At 45.2% G+C, this 21,702-nt stretch overlaps 2 protein-coding genes across 6 annotated transcripts; one reads left to right on the top strand and one right to left on the bottom strand.

Annotated features, from left to right (window-relative positions):
• Positions 1-268: 268 nt before the first annotated feature.
• Positions 269-7,904, bottom strand: PRR11 (proline rich 11). Of its 5 annotated transcripts, none has more exons than XM_068154797.1 (10): positions 7,438-7,904; positions 5,403-5,520; positions 4,227-4,380; positions 3,638-3,760; positions 3,100-3,363; positions 2,862-2,960; positions 2,256-2,365; positions 2,083-2,142; positions 1,900-1,996; positions 269-1,430 (listed from the first exon to the last, which is right to left on the bottom strand). In XM_068154797.1, the coding sequence occupies exons 1-10, from the start codon at positions 7,832-7,834 to the stop codon at positions 1,362-1,364; spliced, it is 1,491 nt and encodes a 496-aa protein (XP_068010898.1). In that variant the 5' UTR covers positions 7,835-7,904; the 3' UTR covers positions 269-1,361. The 5 variants fall into 5 exon arrangements, with proteins under 5 accessions (XP_068010898.1, XP_068010902.1, XP_068010903.1 ...); XM_068154801.1 differs by lacking the exon at positions 7,438-7,904 and adding an exon at positions 6,610-6,617 and having other exon boundaries at positions 281-1,430; XM_068154802.1 differs by lacking the exon at positions 7,438-7,904 and adding an exon at positions 5,860-5,874 and having other exon boundaries at positions 281-1,430.
• SKA2 (spindle and kinetochore associated complex subunit 2) lies at positions 6,658-20,406 on the top strand. Its single transcript, XM_068154803.1, has 6 exons — positions 6,658-6,821; positions 13,898-13,987; positions 14,742-14,918; positions 16,762-16,848; positions 18,199-18,238; positions 19,952-20,406. The coding sequence occupies exons 1-5, from the start codon at positions 6,672-6,674 to the stop codon at positions 18,208-18,210; spliced, it is 516 nt and encodes a 171-aa protein (XP_068010904.1). The 5' UTR covers positions 6,658-6,671; the 3' UTR covers positions 18,211-18,238; positions 19,952-20,406.
• The last annotated feature ends 1,296 nt before the right edge of the window (positions 20,407-21,702 follow it).

Genomic DNA, 21,702 nt, shown 5'->3' with positions numbered 1-21,702 from the left:
GGGCACGCGGCGACCCTGAGCCGCGGGTCAAGTGCTGGGGGTGCCGGCGGGAAACGGGGTGCACACGGCCGCAAGGAGAGCGAGCGGGGCTGCGAGACACATCGCGGAAGCGGTTTACACGAGGCTGGGAGCGACGAGGAGGTGGAGAAGCTTGAGTGCTGGACCGCACGTCCTGGCGTCATGGAAAGGTTTGCGGTGGAAGGGACCTTTAAAGGCCACCTCGTCCCACCCTGCTGCAAGGACTTCTGTCACTACAGCAGCTTGCTCACAGCCCCATACTTGACCTGGAATGGTTCCAGGCATGAGGCATCTACCCCCTCTCTAGGCAACCTGGGCCCCAGTCTCACCGCCCTCAGCATAAGAAGTTTCTTCCTTCTCTCTCCTCTAAAACTCCCTCTTTTAATTTATAACCATCACACCTCATCCTGCCACAACAGGCCCTGATAAAATGTCTGGCCCCAGCTTGCTGAGTGCCCTCTTTAAGGAGTGAAAGGCCGCTGTAGGGTCTTCCTGGCTCCTCCCGCAGGCTGAACAATCTCCACTTTCCCAGCCTGTCTTCAACCGCAGAGGGGTTCCGGCCCTCATCACCAATCATGAGACTCTCATCCCTCAGCAACCCAGGTTTTCAGTTTTGCAGAGCTGTAATGGCCCCAAAAGGTATAGGGCAAGGGGGGAGGGCAGTGCTCTGACAGTCAGTGTCATGCTGTGCTACAAGAACTCAAACTCAGGAAAGCAGCTCCAGTGATGGATGAGAGCAGGTCATTGTCCCCACCAGGAACTGTAGCACACTGCCTGTCCACCACTGTAGTGAATTATCCATCACTTGGTGAACTTGACTTTAGAAGGAGGCTTTCAGCTACTTCCCCTTAAGCAGTGCCATCTTAAGTTACCAGCCAAAAGCAGTGCACACTAATCACTTCACATGTTCTCACCCACATGAATGAATTGTTTGGAGGAAACTGGCAGCCTTTCACTGCAAGGACAGTGCCAAGCTGCTGCTTTGCTCTGAACCTTTATAATGGCCATCTTTTTTTTTTATTCTAAAAAATGATGTAAAAAGAATACTGAATTTCAGCAAATATGGACATATTTATCTTACAAGCAGCACCAGTAGTGGGAACAGAATAGTCCCTGCTTCAGCAGAAGACTTGGGAAACTTCATGGCTTTCTTCCATTGACAAAGATGCAATGAGATTGAGACACATTAGACCTTTAGAGAGCAGAATCCTCCTAAAAGGGTTTCAAAATGTCCCATTCTTGTATGCAGCAGATTTACTTACAAATACATGTGCCTGAGTGAGATAAAAATGTGATGCAAGTGGCTTCCTGACCACATGTGAAAAATACATTGGTCCATAAACCTACTTTTGTTCATCAAAGCTGTTTGCAGTGCTTAACTGGGCAGGTGAGGGACTCTTGGGGTGAGCCATCTGTCAAAATAAGAACAGGGGTCAGATATTGGAAGGTGAACTTAGTAGCAATAATGACTGAGTTGAAGTATAACACAAGTGACACCATAAAAGAAAACAGGGAGTGCAACAAATCCTTAAAATAAAAGGCATTATTAAGCCTCAAATTTTGTTCTCCTGCAGACTGAAACTGAAGTTACAGATCACACTGAGGCACTAGAATGGCCAATAAAACCACCAACTCTCCTCTTAGCATTGCCAAATAACCCGCTGCAAGATGGCCAATGGCACTTTCATCTGCAGTTGCCTTACCACTAAACAGCAATCAGTAAAACAATTGTCTTTAGTTGTGGTACTTGGGGCTTTTGGATGAGAATTATGGAGATGCTGTAACTTAATATATAGCAACAGTACTGGGCTGTAGGGAAGAAAACTGAGCATGAAAGTCTTATGAATTTTAAAGCCAGTTTACCAGCTCAAAATGACTTGCCTGAAATTTGCGCCGTAGTGCTTGTGTCATTATTGGTGTCAACCCAGACCCACATTCAATGTTTTCTTTACTATTTAAAGGAGTGCCACCAGGACTTCTGAAAAGGTTGGAAACAAAAGGGAATTAGGATGAGTTCTCTTTTATTTTTAAAGACACAAGCCAAGATTACAGGAAGGAATTTACCTTTGTATATTGACTTTCTTCAGATGTTTCCGAAGATCTAACTGATTTTTAGGAGGGGTACTGAAAGAACAAACCAGACTGTTAGAATGAAGTATTTACCACTCTGCAAACAATATTAATCACTGCTTACAACAGGAGAATCTAGTATCAGAGAAAAGAAGAAGGCATCTTACATTAAGGAGTTGGCAATGTGAGCTGATGGCTTGGATTTGGGTCTCAGACTAACACTCTGCAGATCTGAGACTGTAATTAGTGCCCTGCGTGTCCTCACTGGTGATTCTGCCTGAAACGAGAAAAGAAGCAGTACCACAAATAAAACTTTAGAAGACCTCACTGACCTTACATCTATTTCATGTTTATACTCTGAAAGATTTCTGTGGTTTATGGCTTTTATGCTTTTTTGGACCATTAAGATTTCAATGTGCCTGGAATAAAAATAGCTCTATTAGAAAACACTTCTGCAAAGATGTCAGCTGGGCAAAAGCAAGCCCCAGATCTGTTGGTAGCACACAGACAAAGCACAAGAAAGCTATGTGTTCTCTCAAAATTTAGGAAGAACTGGCCTGCCTGTCAGCTGACATTGGAGTTAGACAATTTGTGCACTTCAAATGCCCAGGTGCAGAATTAGGATCACTTGAAACTGAGGTTTTGGAAGAGAATTGTGTCTTGGGAAAATTCTATGAGGGGCTAAGGCAAGTATTGAAAGAAGTAAACTGGTCCTAGGGTGGAGTTTCCCTCAACACACCATCAAACATTCAGCCACATGTCCTCTGGTTTACCTTGTCCATTCTCAGGTTGCTGCCTGTCTTCTTCAGTTTAACATTCAGGAGGTCTTTGAGAGTGATCTGCACTGGCCCATCTTTTTTCAGCGATGGTGCCTGAAAAGGAAGGTGATTGGAAGGGAAATTAGGTGTGTCAAGTGACTGAGCATTCACAAACAGAGATATTCCTGATGGAAACAGGTCCAAAAGAACCTAGCCATGAGAGATGAAATAGAGAAACCTTCTTAGTCCCTACCAGAGGTGCTTTAGAGCCATTGCCACGTTTGAGGAGGAGAGGTGCTGGAGGCAGTGTCGGTGGAGGCAGTGGTGGTGGCGGTGGTGGTGGAGGTGGAGGAGGAAGAGGCGGAGGGGGTGCAGATGGTGGCTGCAGCTGTATTGTGGAAGGCTCGGGTGCTGCTGATGGCAGGCCCATCTGCACTGGTACAGGAGCACCCAGAACTGGCTTGTTACACCTTTGACAAAGAGAATTTTCTGAAGACAAGGCTGCAATTCCATTCGTCTGAAAACAATACATGAAAATAAATCAGAGAACATTCAATCCCCTGGCAAAAACAAATTACATTTTAGGAAACAAAAGCCTCTCAGGAGGCTCAAGAGCAAACCAGTTCCCTCTGGCTATGAAGTAACCACCATTAGTAATGCTGAATATGAAGAAGAGGTAAAACCCTGCCTGGTGAAAAGCTCTGAAGATTTCAGTTTATCTGCACTGACCACAGCTCCTTACATCCCTAGACAAGCAAGCATTGCCCTGCCCCAGTGGGACTGATACTGACCTGGAGCATTCCTTGTAGTTTGGAAAATTCAGCTTCCAAGTTTTCCAGCTGCTCTCTGAATGTATTTAGCTCCCTTAAGTAGATTCGTGATGGGAATATAGTGTCTTTCACCACCTTAAAACTCTAAGCATAAAAGGAAACCAGGAAAATGTTTTGACCACGTTATGTTTCCAGACACAGGACTATGACTACTATTCAAACTTCTATTGCACAGCCTTACTGTAGACAACTGAAAGACAACATGAAGATACAACATCTTACCAAACAGTTTCTTGGCAGGAAGCCAAAAAACTTTTAACTTAATCTTGGAATTTTAAAGTATAATTCATATTTGACCCAAAAAGCTTGGAGAGTTTCTGCTGTGAAAGAAAAGCTGTACCCTCTGTCACTGCAAATCCTTCTGATACTTCAACGTATTTAATGTCCACAGCTGCCTTGGCACTCTTGCATTTATGCCTTCAGCAGCAAACACTAAGTGTACTTTAGATGTTCCAATACACCATAGCTCTCAAATCTGGCTCTGTATCCTGCACCAGAGTGCTAAGAACAACCTCTCACAGTGGCAAAAATAGCAAAGTAGAAAGGTTACCTGTGCAACCGTGTTCTGGCACCAACAGTACAAAAATGAGGCTGTTGTTGTAAAGGGTTTTACCACATTTTTCACACTGGGCAAAGCTAATGACCAGAGTGAAGACAGATGGCTTGGGACAGGTGATGTGTTCAGAGGAATGTCACCTGCTGACCTGGAACACAACATATCAGAATATCATATCTCCAATTTCAGCCTTTAAAACAAAGTTTATAACCAACCACCTGGAATTGCACTTGCAGCCCGCAAAGCCAACCAGATCCTGGGCTGCATCAGGAGAAGTGTGGCTAGCAGGTCGAGGGAGGTGATCCTCCCCCTCTACTCAGCTCTGGGGAGACCCCACCTGGAGTACTGTGTCCAGTTCTGGAGCCCCTATTACAAGAGGGATGTGGAGGTGCTGGAAGGTGTCCAGAGAAGGGCCACAAGGATGATCAGAGGGCTGGAGCACCTCTCCTGTGAGGACAGACTGAAGGAGTTGGGGCTGTTCAGTCTGCAGAAGAGAAGGCTCCGAGGTGACCTAATTGTGGCCTTCCAGTATCTGAAGGGGGCCTACAGGAAGGCTGGGGAGGGACTTCTCAGGATGTCAGGTAGTGATAGGACTAGGGGGAATGGAATGAAGCTGGGGGTGGGGAGATTCAGGCTAGATGTGAGGAGGAGGTTCTTCACCATGAGAGTGGTGAAGCCCTGGAATGGGTTGTCCAGGGAGGTGGTCGAGGCCCCGTCCCTGGAGGTGTTTAAGCCCAGGCTGGATGAGGCTCTGGCCAGGCTGATCTAGTGTGGGGTGTCCCTGCCCATGGCAGGGGGGTTGGAACTAGATGATCCTTGTGGTCCCTTCCAACCCTGAATGATACTATGAAATGACAAGTACCATCAACAGCAGGTGACAACAGCATAAACATAAGTATAGAGATTGGGAAAGGCAAAATTACACTTCAACAAAGGTGGCAAAAAATAATATTCATACTTGCAATACATTTCCATCCAAATTGCTTTTCCTGCATGCTAGAATTAACCACAGAGTACTAGAAGACATACAGGGTGAAACAAATTGACAGCATTGATGCCAGGCTGTAGACAGACCCCAGACAGTTCTATTATCTTATTTCCATCAACCATCAGGAGCAAAGAGTGGACCTAGAAACTGAGTTAACCAAAAGATCAAAGGGAACCTCTTACCGTGGAGAAGGACAACCAGAGCCTGCAACCTGAGTGTTGGCAGCATCTCCATTGTTTACCAGTTGGAGTTTTGGTCGGGCTCTGCATTTTCGTCTGCGTTTCTTGCACTTTGCCATTGCTGTTAAAGAGATGCATTTACATTTAATGTATAGAAAACTGACATGAGGACAGAGCTGTCACCAAATATATAGGGAAGGACATGGGCTGCATCACTTGTCTTGCTGGAAGCATCACATACAACTGATAACACCCCCCCCAATCCTTACATTCCTGTGACATGCATTTGTACACGAGAGGAATGAACGGTGTAAAAATTATCATTTTATAGGAGCTTCCGTTGTCAGTTTTTCTTTATCCTGAAGTGACAAGTATTTCAGTGGGGGGAAAATTGCGTTTGTGAAGAGAGCAGCAAAAGGCACCAAGCAACCACAAAAGCGGGCCCCAGGCGCGCTCTGACCCTGCTCAGCCGGTTCCCTGACCAACCACCCCTCAGCGCGATCCCCGCCGCGGCCCTACAGCCTCCCAGCTCCTGCGTGGGCCAGCACCGCCCTCTGGGGAGCCCACACCGAGGAGCGGGCGATTCCTCACACACACTCGCCCCACCTGAACTGGAAAGGGAGCAATAGGGAGTTATCAGGGGGTGACCTCGGCCCCCGGGCCGCCTGGTTTCCCCCCGCCCCTCCTCAGCAGCCGCTCACCTCCCGCCCGGCGCCACCGATTCAAACCGCTCTCCGCGCCGCGAGCAGCCAATTGGAGTGCCTCTCTCTTCCATCTCCGCCCCCACCGCTTGTGCTAGCTGCCCACTGATTGGCCACTGGAAGGACGCGGGCCTGAGCTCGACGTGAGCGGCCCGAGCGTTGCCACGCCCCGTCCTGGGGCGCGCTGAGGAGACCCGCCCCACCATTGGATAAAGGCATTTCAGCCCCGCCAATCAGCTGCGGGACACAGCTGGGCTGGGAAAGGACAACGCGGTTGAAAGGCAGAGGAGCGCGGGCCCGCTGGCGGGGGTGAGTGGCATTCCCGTGCTTAGGCACAGACGGGCCGCAGCTAATCGACCGTTCTCCTTCCCACCGATTGCAGTGCTGTCCTCTCCTACTCCAGCCAATAACCGCTAGGTTCCACTCTGGACCAATAACGTTTTGCGGCGCTCCCCACCTAGCCAATCACTGGCTGCAGCTTTTCTACCAACCAATAGGCTCCCTCCTACCTCGGAGAGGGTTTACATTCTTTTCTACCCAATAGTGAGCGCCTTCTGTCAGCGGTGGACCAATGGGACTCGAGCGGCGAGTGACAGCTGCCCAATGGGGACCAGCGACTCTCCCACCCTGCGGAGCGGGGGGGGTGGATATCTCCCCGCCGCCGCCTGAGGAATGTCAACTATTCAACATGGAGACGGCGGTTACCAAGCTCGAGGCCATGGTGAGTCCGGGTGGCGCGGGCGGCGGCCGAGTGGAGGGGCGGCCGGGCCGGCGGCTGGCGAGTCGGCAGCGGGAGCGCCTCGGAGGGCGCAGGGCTGTGGCTACAAGGAGGGTGCAGCGCCTAAGGGAGGGAAAACGGGGAGCGGGCGCGGCTGGGGGCGTGAGGGGAAGAGCGGCCGTTCTCCCTTCGCGCCTCCAGCCGCGCCCGCGCCCCATCCGGGCCCTGAGCGGAGCCCGCGCTGCTTTCCCCGGGGCGGCTGCTGTTCGGGTCAGGCGAGTTCGGCCGGGCCGGTCCATTCTGCTCCCCCCACACACCCCGAGGGGGGCGGGGCTTACTGGTGCCGCTCCATTCACCCCCTCAGCGCGGGGGCAGGGCCCGGCCATTTCCCTCTCACCTGCGGAGGGGGGGGCGGGGGGGGATAGGAGGGGCGGGTTCCGCGCACTCTCGGGCGCGTTTATTGCTCTCCGCGGTGGGGACGCGGGGCTGTAGAGGGGCGCGGCCGGAGCAGTCCGGTCCGTTTAATTTCCCCGTTGTGGTGGGGGGAGCACGGCGTAGAGCGGAGCGCTCTCAGACTAGTCCATTTTCTCTCAACGGGGGACAAGGGTGGAGCTCTCACCTGGGCGGGACCATTTTCCCTGTGGGGGTGCGCGGGGAGGACAGGCCGGCTGGGCTGTTTCACTGGTGCCGGTAACGGGGCGATGCGGCGGGATGAGTTCCCGCCGGGCTGGTTTCCCGCCGCGCCTCGCACTCTGCTGCTTCTCTGCCCGGGAGGACGGGGCCGGTCCGCGGGTCTCGTAGCGGGCGGCGAGTTGGGCAGACGCCTGTCGCCGTGCCAGGCCACCCCCCTTCAGGGGTGTGTGCGGGGCCGGAGCGGCAGCGCGACCCCCGCCCGGGCCACGCGCCCGGCCTTCGGCGCCTGAGCAGCGGCGCGCCCGCCCGTTCGGCCCTTCTTCCTTGGCGGGGTCTCGGCTGCAGCCGGTCCCGAGGAGAGGGGTGGCTTGTCCTCCAGCCATTCAAGTTCGCGTAGGTCTTCACCGTCTTGAACTTCGTTTCGGCACGCTCTGAGCCAGCCCCTAAAGGCAAGACCGAGCTACCTTATGTAATAGCCGCCGTTCTGCCTGCCCCGCTCTGGGAAAGGCGAAACAAGGGGGGGAAAGGGGCAGTGTTGTGCTTTCACACCCTGGGAGGCACTGCAAAAGTGCCTCCTTAAACAGCTAAGTTCCCGATAACACCCTTCAAATCTTGATCTTCATTTCTGCTTCTATTTAATGTACTTTTAAAAGCGCTCCGGGAGTATTTTATACATCCACGTGCTGAATAGCATTTATCTTCTTAAATCCTCACATAAATTAAAATCCTTGTACTGGCACAGTTCTTCGAAATACTACGTTCCCTTGGTTTGTCTTGGAAGCTTCCAGAAGTATTTTTGTAATGCTAATTGTCCTAGCAGCAGCGTTGGGTACTTTAATTGTTAATTGCACTTTTCCTCATGGAGGGGGAAAAAAAAAGTAGTACATTATTCAATACAGAGACAAGAAGACAATAGACATATCTTGGGGTTTTTTTTTTTGTCCTCTGGCAATCTTGGTGTCAAGTTCTCACGAAGAAATAAGTGAAAATGAGTTTAATGGTCTCCCAAGTTCTTATCTGCACACAGTAACATCACCAAAGTGGAGTACTCAAGAAAAGCTAAGAATAGGAGGCACAGTGGAACAACATGACAGGGAATGTTACATCTCCCTATTGCCCCTTAATGAGTGCTAGGCTTGAATGCACAGAGTTGGTGTGCTGCTTAGTGCCCAGTGTTGAAACACGTTGAGTTTCCTTTTCACTTCATCTCTCCTTCAGTGGCTTTTCTCCAGCACCAGCATAATGTGTCCCTCAAACCTTGAGGAACAATTTGTTGTCTGAAAAGAAGCAACTGGCATAAAGTTGCCTAATTGGGAGCTGCTTCTGCTGAACAAGCCTTTGTCACTTCCATTGAGTGACCTGCACGTCATTGCAACAGCAAGAAGCTTCTAAGCAAATACTGTTGAGCTGTGATGTTACTCCTGTTTTGAAATAAACAACACTGAATAAATGCCAAAATACCTGCATTAGTTGAAAAATCAGAGATTTCAAACTATCCTACTTATTTCTCAGGTTTATTGCCCTTCAAAAACAAGGGGGTGTGATTTGGTTGGTTCTTTGCAAGACCCACCCTTTGAAGCAGGTGGGGTTATTTTTGCTCAGCCACTGGACTGCAGGCATCACACTGCATACTTAACAGTGCTAACAACAGAGAGTGCCTGAATTCAGTGCTGTGCTCTGTTTTTGTCAGAGCTCTGAATTTGTTCTGATTTCCAATTCAAAACCTCAGCCTTGCCCACAGTGTAAGCTCGACCTCTCCATACCTTTTGGTGTGTTACTGTTTTTCAGTGATACCCAAGTTAGATGGTTTTAATTCACATGATGCTTTATGTGTTTTATTCAAGATCTTGCTTTCAAGTGATTTTTATGTTAGGACATGTAAGTAGTCAAAGAGGTATTTTTGCCCATTTAAATTTAAGAGGGACTTTTATATGTGGTAGTGGAAGAAGACAGACGTTGGAACCTGTCTTACGATCTACTTCAGGAGAAGACCAAAATGATCATTGCACAGTTTCTAGGTGGAGAGCTTGTCTGGGTCAATTATCTGCACAGATGGTGTGTAACAACTTTGAGATTATAGCTTGGTCTTTCACCCTGTTCTAATTACCTCAAGCCAGTTGAATCTGAATTGATTTTTATTTTATGCTGTTAATCTTACATTTTTCTGTTTGATTCTTCAGTTAATTTCTTCTGGCTGCCTTCTGCCTTTAAAACTGCCCAAGGGTGGCACAAGGCAGTTGAATTTTCATCTGTTTTGGCTTGGTTTGTTTTCTTAAATACACCTCAAACAATTCTTAATGTCCTACCTACAAACCTCATTCAATGCAGTATTTCTCTTTGTCATTGCTGAAGCCCATCAGAGTATGTACATTGGCAACTGTGTCTTGCATATCACATCTTCATGTCTCTTTACTTTTCCTTCTGCTTATTGTTTCTTCTCCCTGGGTTTCCTGTGAAGCCAGCTCTCTCCACAGAAGTGTGATAAAATAACACTTCTTATTTCCCCAGAGGTTGTGACATGCATTTCATGGAAAGCTTCAATTTAGTCTGGTGGAACCAGGGATAAACTAATTTGTAGGAGCTTAAAAAGAACAATGCATATGAAAATACCAGGTAATCGATGGTGATTTGGGACTACTGCTCAAAACAGTCACCTCAGAGAAGAGCTGAATAAACCACAGCATCTACAACATGAGATTCATCAGGCAAAATATTGCAAAGCTGACTTATTAGCAGTTTAAATATGAATACTGGGTGCCATATTTTTGGACTTGGGCACCTAAGACAAAGGGCACAAGTGCTCTCTGATGCCAGTTGGGACTGGAGAGCTTTCCAACAGCTTCAACAGACACCAAATCACACCTCCAATGAAAGTCCAGTACATGGTGTTGCTGCTGGTCAAGCTATCCTTCTGTCCAACCGTAATCTCATTATGTTTTACTGCTCAGGACTTCACACACTGAGCTAGTGTCTTCCAGTGCATACTTCAGCAGTCTGCACAGAGGAAGTCTGTAGACCTGATAACTAACAGATAAACTGTCGGATGAGCTGTGAGTGCTTCATTCAGAGCTATTCCATTCATTTCTGCCACTGTGGTTTTGGTGTAGTGGATCTCCTTCTGAGTGGTGTCTGTCCAGTGCCCTTTTTATGTTGTACTACTAGTGATCATGCACAAAAAGCAGTGCAATGTTAAAAGGGCATTGGCCAGCAATACTATCTGCATTCTTCTTACTCTTCTAGTCACAAGTCTGAAGTCACTATTGTGTGTCTGAGACCAGAAGGTGATTTGAAAAACAAATGTGAAATGGGATTTCAGGTGTGGAGTTGCCTTAAGTTGTTGCTGTATGCATCAGCAATCATCCATTTCTCTTCTCCACTCCCCTCTTGTGTTGCATTTTGTTGCTAAGGATCTTGGCACCTTCAAGCCCAAAGAGTTCTCTGAATTTGTGTATGTTGTTACTGGTGTGTTAAACACTTTGAGATGTATGAAATGCACCCCCACTCTGACTGGTAACCCCAGTGGTAATGCACATCCACAATGCTGGGAAATGAGTATGCAGCTGAGTGCGTTTTAAAGTGATTCACCACCTGCAAATGAGAAGGATAAACTCTGGTGTCCAGAAAATGTTCCCTGTAATACAGTTTGGGAACATCTATCTGATAGCAGTTCAGAATCTTTGCTTGCTATGAGGCAAATCTAGACATTGACTTGGAAATGTAGTTTCCAGTTAAAAGAGAGCCACATTGCTTGAAATTGGCTTTCTGACAGACCTGTTGAGTATTTTGGTTGGGTGTTTTATTTTTTCCCCCTTTTGGTAAGTGGGATTATGAATAATGCCTTGAAATATGTGAGTTCTTGTGTCTCTGTATCAGGACTCTGTGAACATGAACCTTTCCCACTTCTCTGTGATCCACAGAAACCACTGCCTGACTCAACTTAGTTTTTCTGCTACATCTTTTGAGTGTGTTGATGACTTGGACAGGATTCTTGCTGCTAACGAATGCTCTGACTTTATTGCACTACTGTACTTCACAGCTAGCAGTGCAATAGTATTGTCAAAGCATCTGAAAGCAGAGCACCCAGCGATGGCTTCAGCCCTGCCTCACAGTTTCTAATGCTTTCCCCTAAGCCTGTGCCTTAATGACAAATTAGTGTTTCAACAACTTCTGTTTCCTGTGGCATTGTTGTACAATACTCAGCACCCCAAGGGTCCTGACCTGTAATGTTGAGACTTCTGCAGGTGTGTGGTTCCTGAAACACAGCAAGAAATAAACATATTCCTCTTTTTTGCCTTTGCTTTATAAATATGGCAGTGCTTATAAAAGTGCTTTGAAATTGCTGATGATAAATTCTCCTTCTCTTAGAGCTGGAATACTTTCAGTGATAACTGAACTGTGCTAATATTTCCATTAAGCACAAATCTTGCAGTTATAGATAAGCATTCAGCTTCACATTAAAAATTTACTGTCTGGAATCAGAGTAGCAGCATGGTATTAGTGGCTTACTGTCACTCTGCAAACCTCAAATTATCACTATTGAGTCTTCCAGGAACAGAGCTTTATGGGTAAAAGCAACTCATACTCACTGTCTGCTTTCCCAATAATTAATAATCAAATGGAGGAGTTGGAGAAAAGCAAAAAAAAAAAAACCAACCCCAAACCAAACCTTTTTGAGGTGTTTGCCTCTGGAGATGAAAACCTCACCATGTTTGCTAGTGGAGGAGAACAGGAGCAATTGAGCAGTTAGGGGAAAATCCCTGATTAACTCTTTAAAAATACATAGTGTAATAAAAAAGTAATTTGTTCTCCTGGGTTTTTTTTATGACTGGTTTGTGGGATGTGGGAAGGGGTTTTGTGAAGTTATGGGAGTAAGGGATGAAAGCTTTTGCTTTGAGTTATTAGACGCTCAAGGACATGATTGATTTCCCTCCCCTTTTTCAGGCTGTTTGCAGATTTGCTGAAGGTGTGTTCAGAGACATTAAAGATGATACATTTTCACTACACCAGAAAGGAGGATATTACTTGTAGAATATCTTGGATCCAACACTCCTCCTTTAGGCTAGCTGAAGTTCCACACCCTCAAAGGTATTGTGGCAGCTCCTGAGTGTGGATCCCAAGGCTGATGCTTAAAACATCTTTTTAGCATCCAGGCCTGGCTACAACCTACATCCAAAGACCTCTGGAGCTGGTCACTTTAGCTACAGGTACAACACTGCTAGTTACTACTTCAGGATACAGTTAACAAGCCCAGCTTTATTTTGATCCTTAAAAAAGCTGTAATTAGTACTCCAGGGTTAATCTTAATCTAAACAGTCAACCCCACACCAAGTCAAGTAAGTTAGAATTATTTTTACCTTGCTTTCATCATAGTCTCTTTTGTGATTATAAAATCCTTATGACATTAAGAAGTTCCTGAGTTGTTTGTGAGTTGGAAAAAGCTCTCTTCCTTTAAAGCAGAAGTCCTTAATAGATATTAAAATTGCAGACTAAAATTAATTAAGTAATAATGCTATCAGCAGGCTGTTTTATAAGGCAATTAGCTAATTCTCTGGTGGCTTATTTATCCTGAGGAAATAAATGTGATGTCATCAATTTTATTATCTATTTATCAGTCTAGTTTATTGGGGCCTAATAAAATGTTTTATGGGTATTAAAACCAGCTGAGAGGATGCATTCTGAATCTAATTAATAACAAAACCTCTGTTGATGTGCATGGATCCTTAATACTTATTCATGATTTCTGCTCTGTAAATAACTGAGGAGTTGCAGTTTTGCTAACAGAACTTTGAGTGGTTGAAAAGAAAAAACAACTACCCAAGGAAAAGCTCTAAAAATTAAGTGGAAAAGATGTTAATATCTCAGGAGAAGGCAATCATTTCCTGCATCCAGTGAAGATCAGCTTAAAAAAAAAGGATGCATGTTCTTTCTTTTCTGTTGATCTAATTTTACCTCTTGGGTGTAGTGCTTCATCTTGAGATGTTTGGCACTGCAAGGGCCTGGAGCACAGGAAGAGATGGAAGTGCTTCCATGCGTTTTGGGGAGCTGCACAAAAAGGGCACTGATGGCAAGATGCACAAAGAAGAGTTAGACACATGGAAAGAGGGTAAAGTTAACAGAATCACAGAATCAGCCAGGTTGGGAAAGACCTCAGAGATCATCAAGTCCAGCCAGAAGTCTGAGTGTGTAACTCCTACACGTGAGAGGAAAATGGTTAGGTCTGAAAGTGTCATGCTTTATATTCTTCAGGCTGGAAGTATGTCAGCAGAACTGGCAAGTGTCAGCTAATGGGATAGACTGGAGGAACAGAAAGTTCACTTTCATAGTACAGGAGCCTTTCAAAGGGAGGCAGCTGGCTTCTGCTTTCTTCAAATACAGGAAATGCAAATGGTTGGGTTTTGTCTGCAATTTTTGTTTTACTACTGTGTGGCTGACCTTAAATATTTCAGTTCCAGAAGGCAGTGTCTGATCTGGATTATATTCAACACAAAGTGGAGTATGAAATAAGGAAAAGTCTTCCTGATGATTCAGCAGCAGAGGTAGTATTTTCAGATTAAATGAATCAATTTTATTGCATTTTGCATGAAGTTGGTAATAAATGGGTAATCTTTAACCCTAAAATATATGTGACTGTTCCTTTATTTAGTTGTTATTATTATTCTAAAGCTTTTCTTGCTACATATATAAACATAACTGAATTAATATGAATTCAGCACAGAAACCAATACAACTTCCTTGATTTTGTGGTAGAGAGAAATTCTGCAGTGAGAAATGAGCAGTGGTGTTGACACCTACATGTAAGAGACTGATTCCAGTCTGAGCTGAAGTGCACCTTTGCTCAAAGAGAAGCCTGCTAACAAGCAGTAACTAAATTCAGATTTGGGGCAGAGATGAAAGGAAGAGGAAAACAATAAATAGCATGTGAAGGCTTTTAGAAGTTGGTCCCTGCCTCCATGCATGTTGAAACAGAGTGGGAAAACAATCTTTTCATTTTAGAAGCCCCTAACAAAGTCCAGCTCAGAAAAGCCATTAAAATTCAACACCACAATAAATTCATCTTCCTGTATTTGGTATGGAACCTCAGAGTGGTGCTTTTTTTATTACCACTATCTATCATTTTTGCTTATGAAAAAAGTGTGGATTAAACAGATGCTCCCAGCCATGGTTCTCACTGTAAAGGGTCCTGTCACCTTAAATTTTAGTGGCTCTAACACCCCTGCTTGTAAGTGGCATGTGGCCACATTGATTTTTATCTCCTTAAATAGTTTTAATGTACTTTTAATTTCTGCCCAGGAAAATCCAGTTGCTGTCCTGGAAGAGCTGGCAGTGGTGAAATCTCGTTATAAAACCTTGTGTATGAAGCTGGATAAAATTTCCACAGAGCAGAAAGAATCCATGGCAGCCATCCAGGCTGCTGTAGAAAACACCACGAAGATGATTCAGACACTGCAGCAACATGCTGATCTTGAGGTAGGGTTTTCTTTTTAATCACTGGGGTCTCACTGCTGTACTGTTCATGTATTTGTGTGGCCTTCACTTCAGTGTGGAGGTGTTCAAAAAAGGTATGGGCATAGCACTTTGGGACGTGGCTTAATGGCCATGGTGATGTTAGGTCAGTGGTTGGACTGGATGATCTTGGAGGTCTCTTCCAACCAAACCAATTCGGTGTGCAGACTTTTGGAAGACTCTCAGGAGATAAGAAGGCTGTTTACCTGAGGAGATGATTGCAACCAGCTGGTTTTGTAAAGCAACAGCTAAGCTAGTGGTACTCAAGTTGTGGAGCTGAAGTAATGCCATCCTAACGTGACTAGAGTGACACAGGTTTGAATGGGTTCATAGCCATCTGTGCACAGCTGTTCTCAGGTCTGTACTGACAGGTTTTTAAAGTAGCCACCTTAAAAGAAATTCAAACATGAACCCAAATTGGAAAGGTAAAAAAGCTTTTAAGTGGCAAATGTGTTTGCACTACCTAAAGTAAGTTAAACACCATGGGTTATAACACATGTGGAGCAGTTGCTATTAGAGCAAAGAAATAAGTTTTTCTCAGTATAATGCCTATCAGGAAAACCCTATCCACAAACTTTATTAGAATATTAGAATAAACCAAACCAGGTTGGAAGAGACCTTCAAGATCATCGTGTCCAACCCATCAACCAATCCAACCCACCCAAACAGCTAACCCATGGCACCAAGCACCCCGTCAAGTCTCCTTCTGAACACCTTCAATGACGGCGACTCCACCACCTCCCCGGGCAGCCCATTCCATAGCGCAATCACTCTTTCTGTATAGAACTTCTTCCTAACGTCCAACCTGAACAAACAACACATTTGGTCTTCAGGTAGTTTTTTGAAGAGGTGAAAGCATTAATTCTGTCCCTTTACAAACCAGGTGATTTAGCTCCTACAAACTAGTTGATAGTGTGGGGGCAAAGACAGAACTGGTGTGACTGAAACACATTCCCAGATCTCAGCTCTCACTTGAATGTTCTAATGAGAGATTGTGTTTAATCTCTAACAGCTCTAGATAAGTTACTGGTGAATCTTCATCCATAAAATGGACTGTGCAATGATTTAAAAGACAGTAGGTACATGTCACAGAAAGGAAAACACTTTCTCTCCCTGTTTTCCAAGGATATGCTGCCAAGAATAATTTCATATTAGGGTTTTGTTAAAGTGGAAGACTCTTCTCTGGAGTTGTGCAAGAGGGACTTTTTACAAAGGCATGGAGTGGAAGGACAGGTAATGGTCTCAAACTGGATGATGCTGGATTTAGATTAGACATTAGGAAGAAATTCTTTCCCATGAGACTGGTGAGGCACTGGAACAGGTTGCCCAAAGAACCTGTGGAAGCTCCAACCCTGGAAGTGTTCAAACCTGGGTTGGATGGGGCCTTAAGCAACCTGGTCTAGTAGTAGGTGACTCTGCCTGTGGCTTGAACCTAGATGATCTTTAAGATCCCTTCCAACCCAAACCATTCTGTGATATTCACACTTTTTAGATAAAGATTTTCTTGTACTTTGTCTATTTCCTAACCCAAGGAGGGGTTAGCTGTTATGAAGAAATGTTAAGTATTTAATTGAAATGCTTCTTTTTATTGCATAATTTCTTTCTGTCAAATCCTGTCTAGTAGTGATGTTAAAGCAACAGTACAGTTGGATTTGTCAAAACCACTTTGCTTTCATTTGAAGGCAAGTAGAAGCCTACTACTAGTTTCCATGAGGAAAAAGGCTGCACAAATATTGAGTTCTTCTGTAAATAACATCACCCTAGGAACTGAAAGTATCACACTTCTCTGTGTTTGGGTTTTTTTTAGCACTTACCTCTGTCAGAAGAAGAACAGACTGCAGCACAGCAGTTAACCTGCCAAACTGGTGAAGAAGTGGAATTACTGGTGGAAGAGGTAATTAGGCCACAGAGTGTCAGTATTCCAGAAAGCATTAATCCTGAGTAGCTCAGCTGAAGTCAGAAGGGCTGTTTTTGTGACTTAATACCTCTCAAATCAGCAGAGGTTTTCACAAATGGGACTGCAGTTTCTAACAAGCCTTTTATTTTGTTACTGTATACTGATTAAGCTTATGATTTGTTCCAACTGAATTGTCCACAAAGGGAAAATCTGCTTTGACAGGAGACTTTGTTCCCCTTGTTTTTTAATTTGGATATGTTTATCTTTCTTTTCAGAGTTGTGTAGCTGGTTGCTTTTGTCCAGTTTTGGTTGCTCTGTTGACACATTTGGGTGGGGGTGAAGGCTGTAATTGATTGAAACCAATGTATATCAAAATGGAGAGAAACTTAATTTCCTGTAAAATTTGAAATGAACTTTGCAACAGGAGTGACAATAAGTGTAATCTCACTGTGGTGCAGGGGAAGACAGATCTAAACCAGTGCGTGCCAAAACGTCTCACATTCTCTCATAGCTGCTCAAGCTTCTAATATTAACTGCAAAGGTTTGGTCTGAGCCTCATATTGAAAGCAAACTATTAAAGAAGGTTAATAGAGTGCAGTTATCTTACTGACCTTATCTTCTTCTACACGTCTTCTCACTACTCTGCTGCCAAAGGATGCCTTGCTCTCTGTCCCTTTATTGCCACCATTGCTTGGCAGGAAAGCCATTCAGTATCTTGCAGCTTCGTTCACTGTGTGCAAGAATCTGCCTACCTTGATAAATGCTCTCAATTTCTGCCCTTCCATTATTTAATTCCAAAGCACTTAAGGTACTAAACCAGCCAAATTAGCTGTATGCTGCTGCTCTCGTGGCCAGTTTAATTGGTGTCAGCCCCTATGTTGGTTTTGTGCTTTGGAGATGTTCTCTGAGGGACAGAAAGAATGGGAAGGTGTCACCCCAGGCTCTGGGAATTTTTTGCCAGTGCTGTATTTTCTGGCTGAGTTAGATTTAGCTACCTTCAGCTTGTCAGAGCTGTCAGCTTCTGAAGGCTGCTTGAGAATAGGGAAACCATCTTCTTCTTTCCTGCATGTGCAGTGCTTTCAGCTAGATCCATGCTGCAGTGCAAAGGAGGAAGCTGAAGAGGCTCATCTGACTTGCATATAAATCCTTCTGTAGCCATTTCTTTCTTACTTGAAACCAGGATTTGTTTAATGCCTAAGATTTTGTAGTTGACTTCAGTGGCCGCAGGATCCTTGGTTATCTGATAGTAGGGTGTAATTACTCCTGCAGAAATGGAATGGGAACAAATAACTTTGAAACAAAATTCCAACAAATCTTGACATTATCTCTTGATCATTCTTTTTGTAGCTGTTTTTCTGAGACTCTGCAGTTTGTGGCTCAACTAAAGGTAAGTGCAGAAACACTAATGTTCCTGTTGTTTTCTTTGTCTGTCCTTGTCTGATCTCCCTCCCCAAACCTCCAGCCCCTGTAAGCAAGCTTTGTGATTAGTACCAAGCTCTCCCAAGGTTTCCATCTCTACTATTTAACTCTAATAGCTCTGTGCTATTGAAGCATCCCAGCTACTATCTGGGATTGAGGGAGTAATGAATTAAACTGTTTGACTTTCTGAAAAGGCAGATGCTGTAGATAAGACGACAAATAAAGGCTGACTCCAGCCTGAGCTCAGTAGGGCCAAATCTGACAATGTGTGGGGGCAGACCTAAGTATGGTTTCTGAGCTCTTTCATTATAAAACCCACAGAGCCCAAACCCACTCTAAAGCACTGCTAAGTACTGGGTTTATGTGTAGTGCAGAAGTCAGACTAATAGAAACAAGTGAGCCCTCAGTTATATTCCATGCATAGTTCCAGGTCTCTGGGAGTTTTTCTTGCTTTTGATGGCAGTGGCTACTGTTGTGTTTATGGGCTGGAAGAGATGGTGTGCTAGTCTTAACCGTGGCAATAAGCCTGGTTTAATTCATTTATTCCTTCTTATTAGAAAGGAATTTGCCTAGTTCTTTAGGGGGGTTGTTGGCTTGCTTCTATGACTTATTTCTTTTCTCCAGTCACTGACAGATCAGATTTTATTAATCCCCATCAAATTTCAAATTAAATTATTTTTTTCCCCTGGCTCTGCAGCTACAGTGAGAGTTTGGAGGCAGTACCTTCCTTCTCTTCTTCCTCCTGCTGAAAACAAACCCTCCTTCAGACTCATGTAGGGGGAGTTTTTGAAAAGTGATGAAAGTACTTTCTAACTTTGGCCTAATTTCTGGAGAAAAATGGCAAAGCAGTGACTGAGGAAACACTTGTGACTGTACCCAGGAGTACCAGAAGTACTGTCAAGCTAGCAGACTTGAACAATTTGTACAGGGAATTATTGAACCACTTCACTGTAAATAAGAAAAGACACACTTAAAGCCCTTCTGTAGTAAAGATGTTATGAGCTGTAAAGGAATCCAGCCTCTTCAAACTGACCAAAACCAGCTGGTTAACCTCTTCCTGCCATATTCTAACTTCACAATTAGCATTTGCTCCCCTGCACTCCTCCTTGTTAGGCCATCAAACAAGCCCTCCTATGTGAATTTGTATGAAAATGGCTTCTGTCAGCTGATCATCCTCAGAACTGCATGTCAAGTTCTTCAAAACCAGACTTTTTGCCCTTTGGTTTCACTGTACAGATCTCCCAAACTTGGTCTATTGTGAGTTTTGCTGACACAGTCATACCACCAAACCCTTTTAGCTTTTGAAATCTGCACCCAGGCTGGAGAAGCAAAGCCCTGATGCTAAACCCTGACCCTTGCCCTCTCTGTGCAACAACCCCTCCTGCCTCTCCCAGCCCTGACCCCTGCCTGGGATGTGTGCTACAGATTTCTTGCAGGCTGGTGTTAAAAATGAGGAAGTATTTTAACTGAGGAATTCTGTCTCTGTAACCCTAAGGTTGGATTAGCAAATGACTGTTCTCAATTTGAAGTAGCACAGAGAAGTTGAGGACAGTGAATAAGCCTGCAAATTACAGAGCACTAGCAGCAACCATTCATTAAACACTACGTGCTTTTAGCCTCCTCCTGCCAGAGCTGATGGTTGATACCCTGCTTTGCTAAAGAGTTTGCTTTTCTCTTCCAGAGCAGCACTGAGTGTTTGGCAGATGAAGAGACTTCAAGCATACAAATCTTGAAAGAACTTGTGTTGTGGAACTCGACGAAGCAGGAAGTGTTGTATCAGTGGTGTGAATGAAAGCTCATCTGACACACAAGCATCTCGGTCATAGCTCCTGCATTACTATCAGCAAAGATTTCTGTGGCCTCTGTGACTTCCAAGTGCCCTGCTGGAAAGCTGTTAATGCTGCTTCTGTACACCTTGTGTTTGTAAAACTTAGAATAGGAGAGTTAAAAAACCACCAAGGTTGGTGTTTTAGGTATTTTATAGGGCTGGCATTGATGCACTTCTGCAGAGCATTGTTAGCCACATGACATTTCCTTATTCTTGTTTACATTCCTGGGTGGGTTTTTAAGACAAATAACCTAAGCCACTTAATTGTCCTTACATTCCTGAATAAATGATGAAGGCTATGGAGACAAGGCTGGAGATTTATTGCACTCTTGTTTACGTGATTCCTGACCCTGAGCCATGCCCTCACCCCTGAACCTGGTCCCTGGCCCTTTTCATTTTTCTTTGATGTGAACTGCCTTGGGTTTTTGGTTTTAGTTTGCTGGGGTTTGTTTGGGTTTGTTTGTGTGGGGTTTTTTGGTTTGTTTTTTTTTTACAGACTTCCAGAATAGCTGAGGTGGGAAAGGACCTCTGGAGATCGTCCAGTCCAACCCCCTGCTCAGAGCAGGACCTACAGCGGGTTCCTCAGAGCACTGTCCTGAAAAACTCCCAAGGACAGACACATGACAACCTCTGTTTCAGTGTTTGACCACCCTCACAGTAGAAACAACAGTGTGGCTGTTTCCAGTTTGATGTTTTGATATTTACTGCAGCCTAATTTGAGAGAGGAAGATACCTGAAGTTTGTTACATTCCTACAGTTTCTGTGAAAAAGGATGGCTGTTGAAGGAGAGAAATGTCAATCTGTGTCCTTAGGCAGGGAAAGGCAGATTCATGATCAAAGAACTGGTTGGCCCATTCACTTTGGGAAGAGGAACAAGGTCTATATTGGAGGTCAGGGAGAAAAGGACAGGGATTGCTTGATTCCATGATGTCTGCTGCCCAGAGCACTTGTTTACGACAAGATTGCTATCACTTCACAAGCTGATTTAGCAGTTAATGATTTAGACTTAAATCATGTTGATCCTTTTAGTTGTAGGTAGTTCTGCAAAGAGTGGGGAATTGGACTTAATGCTGCTTTTGGTGCCTTTCAACGTGAGATATTCTGTGGTTGTATTATTTTCAGCGCAGGACTCAACCCTTACTCTCACTACCTTCAGCAGTGTTAAATATTAGTGGAATTTAGCTGAAACAATTAGAGACACCTATTAGTGGGAAAACAACTGCCGATTGTGCTGCGTGTAACTGAACCGGAGCTGCAGCCCTGAGGACTGGCACCTTGTGTTTCTGAAGCCAGGGCAGGTGTGGAAATCCATCCCTGCAGCTAGATTTTCTTCAGCGCTACCTTGCTCGCACTTAAATCTGTCATCAGCACGCAGTGAGTGCGGAGCTTTGTGTCCGCCAAGCCAACACTTCCTAGCTCCCAAGAGAAAAAGCACTTCATGCCGATGGGCGTACAGCAGCGCTCCGCTCCGCTCCGCTGCCGGTTGCGCGCCGCTGCGCTGCTTGCTGCCCCTGCCCTCTCTCCCGGCGCTTCCCCGCGGCGCTGACCGGTGGGAGGCGCTGCCCTGCCCCCTAGCGGCACGGCGGGGCCGTGGCGCATGCGCA

The sequence above is a fragment of the Melanerpes formicivorus genome, unplaced genomic scaffold (assembly GCF_026170545.1).
Source record: "Melanerpes formicivorus ecotype bairdi unplaced genomic scaffold, bMelFor1.0.p_v2 SCAF_29, whole genome shotgun sequence".
Lineage (NCBI taxonomy): Eukaryota > Metazoa > Chordata > Aves > Piciformes > Picidae > Melanerpes > Melanerpes formicivorus.
This window is presented reverse-complemented; position numbering and strand designations above follow the sequence as displayed.

Coding starts and splice junctions, on each gene's coding strand:
- SKA2 (XM_068154803.1), top strand. CDS start 6,672: ATGGGACTCGAGCGGCGAGTGACAGCTGCCCAATGGGGACCAGCGACT. Junction 13,988..14,741: donor CTGATGATTCAGCAGCAGAG/GTAGTATTTTCA, acceptor ATTTCTGCCCAG/GAAAATCCAGTTGCTGTCCT. Junction 14,919..16,761: donor AGCAACATGCTGATCTTGAG/GTAGGGTTTTCT, acceptor GGTTTTTTTTAG/CACTTACCTCTGTCAGAAGA.
- PRR11 (XM_068154797.1), bottom strand. CDS start 7,834: ATGGCTGGAGGACAAGCCACCCCTCTCCTCGGGACCGGCTGCAGCCGA. Junction 2,961..3,099: donor ATGGCTCTAAAGCACCTCTG/GTAGGGACTAAG, acceptor CTTCCTTTTCAG/GCACCATCGCTGAAAAAAGA. Junction 2,143..2,255: donor CACATTGCCAACTCCTTAAT/GTAAGATGCCTT, acceptor TTGTTCTTTCAG/TACCCCTCCTAAAAATCAGT.